Source organism: Camarhynchus parvulus, chromosome 1, assembly GCF_901933205.1.
Source record: "Camarhynchus parvulus chromosome 1, STF_HiC, whole genome shotgun sequence".
In the NCBI taxonomy this organism is placed as follows: domain Eukaryota; kingdom Metazoa; phylum Chordata; class Aves; order Passeriformes; family Thraupidae; genus Camarhynchus; species Camarhynchus parvulus.
In genome coordinates this window covers 26,636,851-26,651,388 of record NC_044571.1, presented here as the reverse complement: position 1 = coordinate 26,651,388, position 14,538 = coordinate 26,636,851, and the positions used below count along the sequence as shown (strand labels likewise).

At 44.4% G+C, this 14,538-nt stretch overlaps 1 protein-coding gene across 1 annotated transcript in view; it reads left to right on the top strand.

Moving 5' to 3' along the window:
* Window positions 1–5,554: 5,554 nt before the first annotated feature.
* GAS6 (growth arrest specific 6) overlaps window positions 5,555–14,538 on the top strand; it is a 39,770-nt gene continuing 30,786 nt past the window's right edge. Inside the window, exons 1-2 of the mRNA XM_030958906.1 lie at window positions 5,555–5,654; window positions 6,031–6,197. Coding sequence (XP_030814766.1) covers window positions 5,585–5,654; window positions 6,031–6,197 — 237 coding nt within the window. The 5' untranslated portion in view covers window positions 5,555–5,584. The remainder of the gene's footprint in view (window positions 5,655–6,030; window positions 6,198–14,538) is intronic.

Genomic DNA, 14,538 nt, shown 5'->3' with positions numbered 1-14,538 from the left:
TTGCCCACAGTAGTTCCAGTTTGTGAGCTCCCTTCTTTGCCTTGTCACATGTGTTGAAAATCAAGATATCTTTCAACCTCTACAAAGTTCTTTTTCCAAATGGCAACATAAGGAGACACTAGAGAGACATTTAGTGACGGCACAACAGGTGCTTAATCACCAAGCAAGAAATCTATTAGAACTGAATTTAATATCCTCAACTGGGTAACAGACATGTGAAGGCAGGAGTGAGATAAAAGGAACTGGTCTTCCTCCACAATGCAGTTAATCCCACAATGTAATGCTTGTATCCCAGAGGTACAGAGGCTGTTTCAAAACAGAGAAAAGCAAAGCTATTTTTTTAAGGGAGTAAGAAGTAAAAAGCAGAGTCAGTTATGGAAGATCTTCTTCTCCACAGCATCTTGTCACAATAAATACAACAGCCCCATTGGGCTCCCTGCCTCCAGGTGCTTAGTGGTGACTCAGATTGCAGAGAAAACAGACTCTGTGGTCCTGCACCCCCACCTCAACCCTCTGGTGTCCTGCAGAGGCATATAATAAACCAGGAGCCACGATGTCCTGTAGGCTCTGGCAGAAGGTCTCTGTAGTTGGTTGGTGCCATTTAGTCTGGGAGCTCACCTGTGGCTGGTCCTGCCCAGGAGTTTGCTCGCTGTCTTGCTTACTACAGAGGGAGTGCCACTGTCCAGATAAGCAATTTGGTTTTGCTAGTGCCTAAAGACATTTTCAGCCACCATTTTAGCCTCTAATGAAAGGAAATCTCATTCACCTGGAACCAAGACAGGCACAGAGAGAACAAGATGACAATTCAGAACTTCCTTGCCCTTGAAGTTTATTTCCTGGGGCAGTCCGTGAATTATAGTTGACAACTAAGCAGCAAGTTCCAGATCTTAATGTGCTGAGTATAATTGGCATATGGCCAGCCTGTACTGCACTCAGGCCAAGGATCATGGAATCAGCTCTCTTACTCTCAGAGGGATTTTCTGATTAAGTATGCTGCCTTCCACAATAATTTAATTTCTTAAATATTCTGATGTAATCTCGTATCCTTCACTCATAAAATACAAGCAAATATAGGAAGGACACCTTAGGAACACTTTCAAAGGAAAAATAACAGGAAATGAATGTGGAATGAGCATGTGAAGCAGTTGCTTGCTCTAAAATCTGAGATACTTTGGCCTTGTGGGACAACTCATAGGACATGTCTAACCAATTTTTCCTTGAGATGAGAAAAGTACTTTACACAGAGGAGAGGGTCCTTCAGAAGTCAAGAACATGCACCTCACAGTGTCCCTGGCTAGAGGACTGATAGAGGGAAGGAAGGGCAGGCTTGGGAATCCCTTCCTCTTGTACACAATGAACATGTAGAATCATAGAATTGTTTAGGTTGGGAAAAAACTCTAAAATCATCAAATCCAACTGGTAACCCAACACTTCCAGGTCCACCACTGAATCATGTCCCCAAGTGCCACAACCACACATTTTTGGAACACTTCCAGGGGTGATGATTCTGCTATTTCCTTGGGCAGGCTGTACCAATGCCCAACTGTTCTTGCCGTGAAGAAATTTTTCCCAATATCCAATCTAAATTTCCCCTGGCACAACTTGAGGCCATTTCTTCTTGTCCTGTGTTTTGTTAACTGGGAGAAAATACTAACCTCCACCTCACTACAACCTCCTTTCAGATAGTTGTGGTTGTAGGTGCCCCCTGAGCCTCCTTTACTCCAGGTTAAACAACCCCAGCCCCCTCAGCCACTCCGCATAAGATTTGTGCTCCAGACCCTCCACCTGCTCCATTGCCCTGCTTCTTCAGCTCTAAAGTTGTGAGGCCTGTATACTCTTCTCAGGACATTTTAGTTTCATTCTACAGTTTGGTGACTACAAATGTAATTAGTGGCAGGAACCTAAATGAACTTTGCTCAGTTAAACCTTCTGCTACACCTCTGCAGCTTGTCTGCACACTACACACTGGTTTCTTTTGGGATTAATTAAGGAAGAGAAACCAAAGGACATCAGTTGCTATTTGGAGTGTCTCAAGGTGTATGAACCAATGAACCACTTTTAGATTTTTGATCCTTAACAAACACCTTCTAGTTGTATTTTTAGTCACTTCTCTCAAAACTTGTTAGATTTGGTGCATATTTCTGGTTAGTGTCTAAAAACCAATGGAAAATAATCCTACAGGTTCAGATTCATATTTGGAAACATCTATGTCTAGATTACTCTAAAACCAAAAGAGAGTCTAAAATGGGACACACTGAGAGTACAAGAAGTTCATGTAACATTGTTTTAATATTTTCAGCATTATTTTTCTATGCTGTTTTTCATGTTCCCTAAGACATTACTGGGACAGCTGAGACCAGATAACAAAAAAATATCCATGAATTCTGAAGAAAATTAAACTGTTACTTTATTCAACGCATTGCTTAAATCTGCCTTAAATGCTGCCATGCCAGAAGAATGGAAGGTGGAAAATACAACTATTGAAGAGACTTCTGAGCTCACCAAAATCAGTGTTTGATCTCTGTGCCAAGTAACTTACTGGAAAACATAAGAAAGAATAGAACTGGTGAACTGAATGATATGTTGGAGAAGAATCAGCATTGCATACCAAGAAGGATGTCTTGTTTTGCAAATCCATTTGAGGTTCAAAGAATGAATCTTATTTATTTAGACAAGGATGGTTCTGATAATATTAGATATTTGGACTTCAAAAAATTTTTGAGCTGGTCTTTTACCATATGCTCTCAAAGTGTGATCATATGGGATAAACAGAAAAGGATAAAAAAATGTGAAAGAAAGAAAACTCATCATTAGATTACACAATATAATGCAGTTTCCAGAACCCACAAAAATTTCTGCTGTTCAACATCTTCAGAAATTTTATGGAGAAACTTAATGCCATGAGGTCAGTTGGCAGATAACACAAAATTCATCGGAACAGACAAATCTTAAACTGGTAATCAAGAATACCAGGAGACTTTTAGCAAAAAAACCCAACTTTTACCTTGGCTTAGTGAGTTGAACTTACTTGCTGAGAGGTCACATCAGTGACAAAAGTGTACAAAGATTGTACATCCAGGGATAAGGTGGAAGCTTAGAGGGAAGGCAGAGTGGGACAGCCTGTTTTGGTAGCAAGAAGCTGTTCAGTTGGCCTGGCTGTATCACTTGATAACACTCTTCACATGACAGGGTAATAAATGACAAGCAAAATTTAATATACAGACACACAAAGCAACACACCCATGAAAGACAGCTCTCACCTTCTGTATTCACTGGTAAATCTCCACTCAGGAAAGGGTTTTTCACTCAGGAAAGAGATCTCAGACCTCTTGTTCATGGCTGTCATGGGTCAAGAAGTGACCCATGCAATATTTGAAAATAGTAAGAAAAAACAGAAGTAAAAAAGAAGCAGGACACTGTTGTATGATATCATATCTTGAATATTGCATGTAGTTTTGTCCACATTACCTGAAAAGAAGTATAAATAGAAAACATGCAGGGCAGGATGAAAAGGTGGGGAATGGTTTCTGTTTGAGGGGCTCAGGCTGCAGTCCCAGAGCAGACTATGGATTTACTGCTGTAATCCCACTCCACACTTCTTCATGCTGTCACTGAGCTGGTTCAGCACAGTAACCTGGTAAACACACACACACACACACACACACACACACACACACAGACAGACACACACACACACACACACACACACACACACACACACACACACACACACACACACACACACACACAATAAATAAAGGCAGTTTCCTGCCAGGTGACTGAGCTGAAATGGCACAGCCACATCTGTGGACGTGGGCAGGGGGATACACAACAGAGGGAGGAAAGTGGCAGCCAGTCCTGGGAAACCTCTGCCTTCAGCTGTAGCTTCATAAACCATTTTATGAAGCTGATGCTGATGAAATTAGGCCCAAGCTCCTTTGCCTGCAGCTACTCGCTGTCACCCCTGAAAGCCTCTCCCTTTTGGTGTTTGTGCAGCTGTTCAGCAACTCAGTGGGGGAACTGATCTGAACAAAATTAATCATTTTTGTTGGATTATTCTGATAGTGTTTGCAGCATGCTAGCACAAAAAATGGACGCGGCCAAAGGACAGGAAAAAGCAACAGGGACTGGAAGGACTGCTCCTTTGAGCAATGCTAGCTCAAAGGGGTTTGGAAACAAGTAAAAGACCAAAGCTCCACAGTTCAGGAAAAAGGATGGTTCTGAAATCATATGAGAGAGGTCTATAAACTGGTATGGTGGAAACAAATAGGGCATGATCATTCACTATTTCTTAGATGACAAAAATTCTAGTACCCTGTAAAATTATTAAGCACCGGATTTAAAACCAGTGAGAAAAAGTTCCTGTCTAACCTTTGTGCAAATTTGAGATCTTCCCACCACTCCTGGAGGCCAGGTGTGCCAACAGATCGAAAAGCTATTTGACAAATTCATAGAGAAGTGGTACATTTGTGTCTGCTAGGGTTGCACTGGATTTCACCTGAGAGCTTTCCCTCTGCACTTCAGGAGCTGAAAACAGAAGGAAAAGGCCACTTAATGGTGGTTTATATGTTTTTATACCTCTTAACTGTATCTCTACTATTTGTCATTGTCAGACAGAAGATATCAGCCTAGTTGCTTTGAATGAGGCTGGCTCTTCTGTTTTCACCTACTTTACTTCAACTATGTGATATGAATACATTGTTTACATTTGTCATATTATATTTGCAGTAATTATTGTGGAGACACAAAGTCTGTATTAGATGTACCTAAATAACAAAATAAAACTAGACAAGTTCCTTATCTGAAACAAATTCTGCCACTGAAGTTTTCTCAAAGAATGTATGGATGTGGTGTTACTGGAGCTATCTGTCACACACCCTTTGACAGAGCAGCACAGATAAAAAGCAGGGCTTTAAAGCAGTGGCACTAGATAGCTTAAGAGCACCTCTGAGCACTGACCCCACAGCTCTAGGTTACAGGGTTTCCCACGGTGGAAGCCTCCTTCGGATGGACAAAGGACCGTAAAGTATGGCTTGCAACATATTGGTAACAAAAGACACTGATCTCTTTCCTGCGGAGTTCATCCTAACATACTGTAACAAACTGAAAATGCGTTTCAGACGAAACCTGTGCTGTTATGTGGGGAGAGCCAAGTTTCTAATTTACGGCAGGACTGGGTTGGTGCCAGCTTCTCCCTTGCTAGTGATGAGCCCCGGAGCTATTAAAGAGATGTGCCGGGAGGTGAGGGCGCAGTCTCCCCGCCCGCTCCCCGCGTCCTGCCGGCCGCCCCTCGGCCCGGCTGCCCGTGACCGCCCCCGCCGCTCGGCTCGGCACGGCCGCTCCGGGCAGGTACGCGGGGCCGGGCCGGGTGGCCGCTCCGCCGCCAGCGAGCGAGCGAGCGAGGTGTGTCCGTGAGCAGCAGCTCGGCGGTGCCTTGTGAGGATTGGGCAGGGCGGGCGAGCGGCTCCGCGGCTCCGCGCCGCGCTCCCGCAGTAGCAGCGCGCCCGCCGCCCGCGCCGCTCCCGCTCCCGCCGCTCCCGCCCGCCCCGGCCCCGGCCCCGGTCCCGGCCGCCGCCGCATCGCGATGCCGCATCCCGCGGCGCCCCTCGGGGCCGCCCTGCTGCTCGTCCTGCTGGCGGCGGACTCCTGGCAGAGTGAGTACCGCGGGGGGTTCGTGCCTCCCGCACACGCCGCCGAGCATCCCCCGCCGCCCTGCGTGTGCGCGGGTGCGGGCTGTGCTGCCGGGCGCGCTGGGCTGCGGGGGATGCGCGGCTGCGGTCAGGGCGGCGGCGGGGTCAGGGGATGCGGGCGAGGGGCCGCGCTGAGGCCGCGGCGACCCACGGGCGGCGCCCCGAGCACGGAGAGCGCTCGGTGCCCCCGGAGGAGCGGTCTGGTGTGCGGGACGGGGGTCGGGGGGTCCGGGGCGATCAGGCGGGCTCAGCTGTTCACCGCTGCCTGTCCTTGCTCCTGCTCCTCTCCTGCTCCCCGTCCTGCTCCCGGCCTCCCCGCCGTGCCGGCTCGGCTGCCCAGCCGTGCTGCTGCGCGCCCCGGAAGCCGCCCAGTTCCTGCGGCACAGGCAGCGGCGAGCGTACCAGATCTTCGAGGAGACCAAGCAAGGACACCTGGAGAGGGAGTGCGTGGAGGAGCACTGCAGCAAGGAGGAGGCCCGAGAGGTGTTTGAGAATGACCCAGAGACGGTAAGGACACGGAGATTCGGGGGTTGTCCGGCTCTGCGCTCCCGCCCACCCTCTGTCCGCGGCTAGATGCCAGCTACCGGCACAGCTGGGAAAGGCATCTGGAGGAGGAGGACCCAGGGCCATGAGGGGAATGACTGCAAGACACACGGGGCTCAGCCTGCACAAGGGCAGTGCCAGGGCTGTCCGGTCAGCGGCGTGTCTGTGAGCGTGCTCTGAGTGAGCAGCCCAGCCTGGCAGCGGCTGACAGGACTGCCACTGGAGGGTGGAAGGGTCCTGTTCACCCATGGTCCAAATCCATGAAGCAAGACCAGTGCAGCATAATGATGCAGACTGCTTCTTTGTCTGGATACCCTGCTCTTCCCTCCAGCTTCCCATCCCAGCTGTATTTAAAATCCCCTTAGTGTTGCAGCATATGTCACAACTGGGCCTTCTCAGACAAATGTCCTAACCACTCTGAAATCCATGGGGGCCAATTCAGCTTGGTCAGCATCTTGGAATCAGTAGGTTCAGGACCTGTCACTACAACAGCAGGAGGGCACATATATGGGAACGTGGTGCTGCTGCACTTCTAGCACTGGATTCACACAGTTACAGACTGCCCACCATACGTGGAGCTGTCTTTTCCAGTCTTATCAAGGTTGACTTTCACTTCAGTCTTCTCACTTTGAGCAGCATGCAGATGCTTTACTAAGCTTGGCTTACTCCTCCAGCCACTTTACACTTCCTCTCAACACTGTTTTGAATAGGCTCTTCTCGTTGCAAGGACTATCTGGCATTGATTTAGCTGTGGGAAGCGGATTTTCTTGGTGTTCAAACTGAAGCTCAGTTCTGCACAGCATGTTCCTGTTAATGGTATGATGCTCTAGGGAGAAGATAGGACAGAGGCAGGAGAGAGAGCGAGTGAGCACGTGTGTGTGTACACAGAGGTACAAACCACAGGCAGGGGAGGGATTTAGCAGAGGAGATGTTTTATGCTTCAGTAAGGCAAGTCTTGACACGTGTGCTTCATTGGCAGCCTCAGCCCTGGATAGACAGTGCAGTAGCTTGCTGTCACAAGACTGTAGTAAGCACAGCAAAAGCAAAGTGATGTGGTTTTGACCATCTTTATTTTTGAGATTAATATGGAACACTTGCCCAGGTGGTGTTTAATGTTACACCTTTCATGTGTACCTGTAGTCACATCTGCATGTAGCAGTGTTTGCTTCTGTTCTGCAAAAACTTCAGAATGAGGATAATGTAATGGGGTGAGAGTGGCTGGCACAACTACCATATTTGTGTTGAGTAATGTAACTTTAAACTCAATATAAATATTCATCACAAAGCAGTGAGTACAGGGAAAACTAACTATGATGAGTGTGATTTTGCACCCTTTTGGAACAAGGGTGATCTAAGGTCACTACTTTTACTAACTGGCTGCTGGCCAAGAAGGTAGCCAAAGGCAATGCATTGATAGATTAGTTTAAGGGTAGGATAGTGTACAAATATGTCAGGAGTTTTTAACAGTGCTTGGTACTGATTTTGTAAATTGTAAAGAGCACACAGTTCTCCTACTGAAATGACAATAGTGAAATCATTTTGGTTATAAATCTTTTCACATATAGTATAAATTCTTTAAGATACCATCATACTTTCAGTGTGTTTTGTAGACAATGCTGGCTTTCTGTTATTGCAAGTGATTTTGATTTTTTGGTGCATTTCTTTTGCTACTGCTGCTAGGTTTCACTCTGTTCTGAAAACCTGAAGAAAGGCTAGATGGGTTTCTAGTGTCTGTGCCCCCTAACGTGTCCTTCTACACCAGGACACTTTGATCTGCAGTGACATGAGATCCTATCTGTTCTGAGACACAAACCTCCCAAGAGCTGTGAAGTTGCTTGTTAAGTGCAGTATGTCCTAATCCTTGCATTACTTTGCTTCAATTTGATTGAGAAGCAAGTGTGCTGTAATATATCAGGGGAATTTATGGCCCTCCTCTCCCTTTTGCAATCAGTATGTGATGTGAAAGCAGCAGCTGCTGTTCAGTAGCAACTTTCCAATGCATGGTGGCAGAGGTTATGTATGTGGGCTCTTGCTGCTCTGCACTGGAAGACTTCACTGTTTTGTAGTGCATAGGTGACTACTCTTTCAGCAGTAACTGTGGATTTCATGGACAGAGTATTCATTCACAATGGAAGTGTATTTTAAACAGTAGGGAGTTGTGCTGTCATTTCACTGATGCTGTCTTGTACATCCAGCCCCAGTGACTGACAGAAGAAGGAAGCTAGTTGAGACTTAGGGAAGCCAAAACCTGTTGTAAACAACACCAAGCTTTTTGAAGAATTACAGTAACTGCAGTCATGCTTCAGCGTATTGCCAGGCTGCAGCTGATCCTGCATGCTGGTAAAGTGAGCTTCTATTGACCAGGGGAATGAAGAGATTGCTGTTGACAGATGAAGATTCCTTGTAGTTTAGGGAGGATGAAATTTCTGCATGTGCCTGCTGAACCTGGTCCCATGGATTAACTATTTAGGTTGTAGCAGAAAGAAGCAGCTACAGCTCTTTTTGCCCTGTGCTGAGCTCTGTGAGGCTATGTAGGCAAACCGTGACAAACACAGCAGTGCAATCTGTCCTGTTGCATCTCCCAGGTTTTATGCTTAAATCACCAGATGAGCATCTATGTGGGCATTTGGCTGTTTACTGTCCCACAGAAGCAATGCTCTTGCAGCCTTGACAACTGAAAGTTAGTTTCAGATTAGTGGATCAATCTTGATGCTTCTCAGTTCAGCCTCAAGAAAGGCTTGTGATGTCAGACCAAAAGTGCTGTCCCTCTTCCATTTTCCCCTCCATTAGATGCTAATGAATGAGTATGGATCTTCCTTACCAATCTTGCCATTCTTGACTATCCTGTGGTTGTGTGAGGAGAATTTGAAGGCCTAATTTTAAGACCTATGACCTAAAGATGTGATAGGAAATTGCATTAACTGATTCAATAAAACAGTTCCAGAACTTGAGGTAAGGCAAAGCAAGGTTGTAACAGCTCATGTGATGCTTCCCATGCTTCCCATACCTTTATGCAGCCAATTGTAACATCTAGCCAAGAATTTTACCGAAAGATACCAATTTCCGGGACAGAGAAGTAAATGAAATAACATGTCACATACCAATACCAGAGCACCCTTCTTCTGTGCTTTCCATTGTTTCAGTGATCAGCTTTCCAAAACAACATCTGCAGGCAGCCAGCAGAAGATGCACATTCTCTGAAACCTGAATGTGGATTTTGCCACATGTGAGATTTCTTACATCAGCTGCTAAGAATAGTGCATCAGGCGGGGCCCAAGGGCCATTCATGTGCAGGGCAGTGCAGCTTTTGTCTTTTATGTTAGGGAAAATATAAATATCAGCTTGCTCAGACTAGAGGAAGGAAGATCAATTGAAACATTTTTAGATTATTTTTTTTTTAAGAGGCAGAACAAAACTCAGTCTGTGCCACTTGTATGACTATACATGGTAAAAGCAAGTAGCCTGGATTAATGAGTCTTGCAGCGTACCTTTTTCATGAAGCTGATTATAGCATCTTTAAAGATTACTGCAGAATTCTGGGATGGTTCCTGATTTGTAATTTCATTTCTGCTAGAGGTGCCAAACAGAAAAATTAAAAGATAATACTGTGGTAAAAAAAAAGAAGGATGGAAAACATCTTGATGGGAGGTATACAGACTGTTTCTAAATGTGATCTATTCAAAATACATGCTAGGTGTGATAGATGGGATGAAGTTGCAAAATATCTTGGATACAGAGATAAGAATGTTATCTTATTTAAGATGTTGACAAGGCCTTATAAAAGCAGCACTGCAGAAATATTTGACCTTGGTATGCAGTCAAGGTATTACAGCTTGTTAAGTGACTGATAAACTGCTCTGGAATTTGGTTGACCCGTTCTAAAAATCTGGTCATCCAAGCATGTAAAACAAAGGGCAGAAGGGAGTGTAGATCCTGATCTTCTTAGAAACATTGCATTTCACTGAAGAAAAAAGTGTCCTTGTGCAAGGAGTTTCTCTGTTTTGACAGGCTCAGCATAGGGAAGATGTTTGAATGCAGCCTCTTATCCTTTGGTACCATAGTACAGCATCTGTCCCTGCACATCTTGCTTGCTGTTGTTACTGCTGAAGAATTACTGCTCTTCCTGCAGCTTACCATAGAAATTACTGTGCTGAATGCATTGAAAAATGCTAGGCACACCAGAAACGCTGATGTAGGTCAGCCTGGCCACCTGTGTTTACTGTTTATGGATTTGGCCCTCCGTGGAGCACTGTGTAAAAACAGCTGGTTTCCATGTGCGTGCAGAATGGACATCTGATTCACAGGCAGACACGTGAAAATTCCACATTTTGAGGGACTTGCATCCTAAATGTTTTTTAAATCTACGGCTTGTCAGATACACAAAACAGTGGCAGAGAGTCACAGCATAACTTGGAGCTGAAGAGGAATCTACTCCACTGTCCCACTCATGCCAAGGACAGCAGCGACACCAGACCAAGTTTCTGGGGGCTTTTAGCAATCTTGTCTTGAAAATTACTGATCCTAACAAAACATCCAGCAATGTCAGCATTCTTTCTGCTAGGCTGGGTTTATTGAGAAGCTGAAATGAAGATGAAGCAATGTACAGGGTGTGGTAAGGGTCAGTTTGGTTGGTTTTCAGCGTGTTGATGGCTCGCTGGTTTTATTTTGTGTGTTCCATAACATGGCATGGTCTTGATAACACATATGAGCTTCATCCATGGACTAGGGTCATCCAAACTTCATTCTGATCTTTTAGGAGGCATGCTTGTCAGGCAATGTTTAGATGTTATTTCTAAGAATAACAAGGTAGACACATACTTGTAAATATTAATCAGTAAAGTATGAAGGCATGTAGAGGGAGGAGAGGAGTTACTGGGAGAGTAAAGCAGTGTAAAATTTCTTTAAGTAATTTAGTGAATGTTGTGTAGTCTAGACATGGAAAATACTGATATCATCTTTAGATACAGATGTCACCATCCCTGTATAGAATATTCCTTTAATAACCAGGCAAAAATCTGTTTTATTTGCCGTGACAGCTCTTCTTGATATACTGATTTGTTTTGACATTTTGGCAGAGCATGGAGAAAGGGCTAGATTTATAGCTGTATAAATTTCTTTATCTCTTTTTGTTGGTGTAGAGAGAGAGGAGGAGTTATTGGAAAACTCTGTGCTGATGTTTTAACCTGCTTGGACTCAATACATGTAAGAATGGATTCCCAGGCACAGTGATACCTGCTTAATAGCCTTTGAGAAAGAAAATACAGGGATACTTAGACTTTTGTCCAGGAATGGGTTGAAGGAGAGAAAAAGGAAGTAAAAATCTGAGTGCCCAGGTATATGCCACAGTGGCATCCCAGCCTGCTGGGATGAGATCTGTGTGTCCACCAGGTGCACCCCCTTCGCTTTCTTTCCTTCTCCCTGTAGTTTGGTATAAAAGACAAGGGAGCTTTGTACCAAAATCCAGTGGGTCTAACTGATCTGCAAGGCAAAAGGATTGGGACTGTGGGCCTGGGCACACCCATCTACTTTGCAGTACAGACACAGTATTTGTTGGCAGTGTTGGTGTTCAGTGTGGAGGTGTTCAGTGGTGTTCAGCAGGAGGGTGACAAAAATACTCCTGCCTGCCTTAGAAGGCAGCTCAGGCATTTATTGGCTAAATGCTGCTTTATCAAAAGGTTTTGAGAAGGGTGAGTAAAGTTTGCCATTGGTGGAAGTAGACACAACTCCATCAGCTCTACTGGACTCATACCTGCCTGATCTGTATCATATTCCACTCATGGGAGAACAGCCCAAAAATTCAAAATAGACTTGGAAATACTGACACACCACATCACAGACATAGTGCATGCTACATGTCCTGTGCAGCAGGAGGGAAGGAGCAAGAGAAGACAAAAGGGACTAATATTGTGCTGAGGGACTGTCTGAAGATAGGGTGGAATAAGTTGCTAAGAATGACAAATTGAAGGGGGGGGTTTATACTGGTTGCAAGATGGATGATAGTGGAAAAAGTAGATGAAGTTAGGGTCAGTTTTCTAGAGCAGTACAATAAGTATCAATAAGTATGCAAGAAGGGAAAAAAGTCAATTAAAAATTAAGAAAACAGTTTTGTGGCCATGAACTCATTTCATTTTGTTTTTTAAATTAAAAAGAAAATGAGCAGCCTACTGGGAATTAATATATTTTTTTAGTGCAGCTGCTAAAGAATCAGGTAAGAGAAACATTGAATGTGTATAAATTGGCAGCTGTGATTCGTGTGTGTTCCATACTCTGAGTGAGCTTAATGAATTACAAGCAGTCATTTTCCACTAAGTATGAAGAACAAGGATGGAAGCATGACCACAGATTTAGAAGAAACTGAGAATAAGCAGAGCAACAAGGTTTACTTCTCCCCTCACGTTGCTTTTCAAGCTTTGGTTTCACACTGGGCATTCAGCTGCTCTAGTAGAGATAAGCAGCTCCTTTGCCTGTTCTTTTCACCCTTCTTTCACAGCAATTTGGGGGACTGCAGGGACCAATTAAAGGAACTTAACCTAAAGAAAACTAGTCTGCAGAGAAAAATGGTAATTTTGCAGGTGGATTGGTTCCCCAGTCCAGTGGGGCCTGGCACAGTGGAAAGAACAGCCTGAGTTAGGATGGGAAGGCCAGGTGCTGGAAGAGAAACAGAAATGGTTGTCACAGCTCAGCCTGTCAAAGCAATGAATGAACAACCAAGCCTTGGAGAATCTGACTGAAGTTTTTCAGCAGGTGTCCCTTCTGTATCTTTGCTTTAATCACAGTTTTGTTGCGACTGCTGTTCTATAGGCTCCCCACATGTGTGTGAAATTTACTTGTTGATGGGTTTGTGTTTTCTCCCTGCTCCTTTGAGCATCAGCAGTAGGAACTAGAAGAAGAGCAAAGTTGAGAAGGAGGATACCCAGAGAGGAGAACAAGTGTTGGTGTTTTCTTCACTCTATACACCTGCCAAGACAGAAGGGTACATAAATGTAGAGATAAAAGGAGAACTGGTCACGCTTGAACTGCACAGAAAAATCACATGTTCCTGGAAAGCAATCGTATTTGGCTGATTCTTGGAACAGGGAGTTGTAGTTCAATTCCAGAAAATATTTAGGACATGAACAGAAAAGCAAAAGTTACTTAATTATGAAAATAATGAACAGGGAAGTATGAGATCAGATTCTGTCACAGGGGCCTGGTATCATCTAAGATGTCACTTCCCTATTCCTTACTTGCCTGTGCCCTCTGAGTCCGAATCCTTAAATGCCTTAATGTGACTGAGTGCTGTTAGTGTGAGTTGCAACCTCTGCAGATTAAGCAAGACCCAAAGAAACAGTGTGATTACATTATAAGGAGGGGAAAAACTAAAGTGGATAAAGTGCCACAGAGCCCATGAGAGACCATAGGTATTTAAATCATGTTTGATAGGATATATGACGTTCTGTTTTAAATACGGCTAAAATAATTATAGAGTAAATATAGACGGTGTTGGAGAGACAGCCTGTTACTTATGTTACGTGTTTTGTTTTCCTTAATTTGACTAAAGTGTCTGAGCAAGTGTTAGTTTACCACATACAAATACTGTAACTCTTGCAAAAGTAAAGAGTCAAACATTGAGTGAGATGCAACTCAAGCAACATTGAGTGAGATTATGTTTGTCATCAAATTGGGATCTTGCACATTATTGCAGCAGGAGGGAAAGTGGCCTTTCTGTTCTGAAGCAGTTCTCAAGGCATTTGTGATCAGATTTCTGTCAGAATGACTTAAAAGCACATGCAACCAATTGGAATCACACTACAAATTACTTTTGTTGAAGTATTTGGCACCAGTTGTATCCATTTCACACTGTTTACTGTCTAGTCTAACCCTGCCTCAGGCCACCTATAGAAATCATGTCTCCGTGCCCCCTGCATCTTCACAAAATGTAAAGTCTCTGTCATATACATGAACTTTTTTTTTTGTCTTTTGTTTCCTTTCAGTAATTTTTTTATCCCCTTTAATTATGCATTCCAATCATTGGTGGGTTTTTCCTCAGTGCAGAGTACCAGTTTTTGCTGAAGTGGCACCTCAGTAAGCTATTGGGAAACACTCTTGTTGTCCAGAACAGAGCAAAGGAATTTATGACAATAGATGGGTTTTATTTCAGACTTGAAGATTCTGCAGAGGTACCTAGTGTCTATGGAAGATGTCATGCTGGAGAGTATAGTCTTGAATGCTTCTGTTTTGGAAACCTCAACAACGTGGTAGAAAGGGCAGTCCCAGTCTTTGTGCACCTGAGTAGCTGGACAGTGTGAAGGGGATACTTGACAAA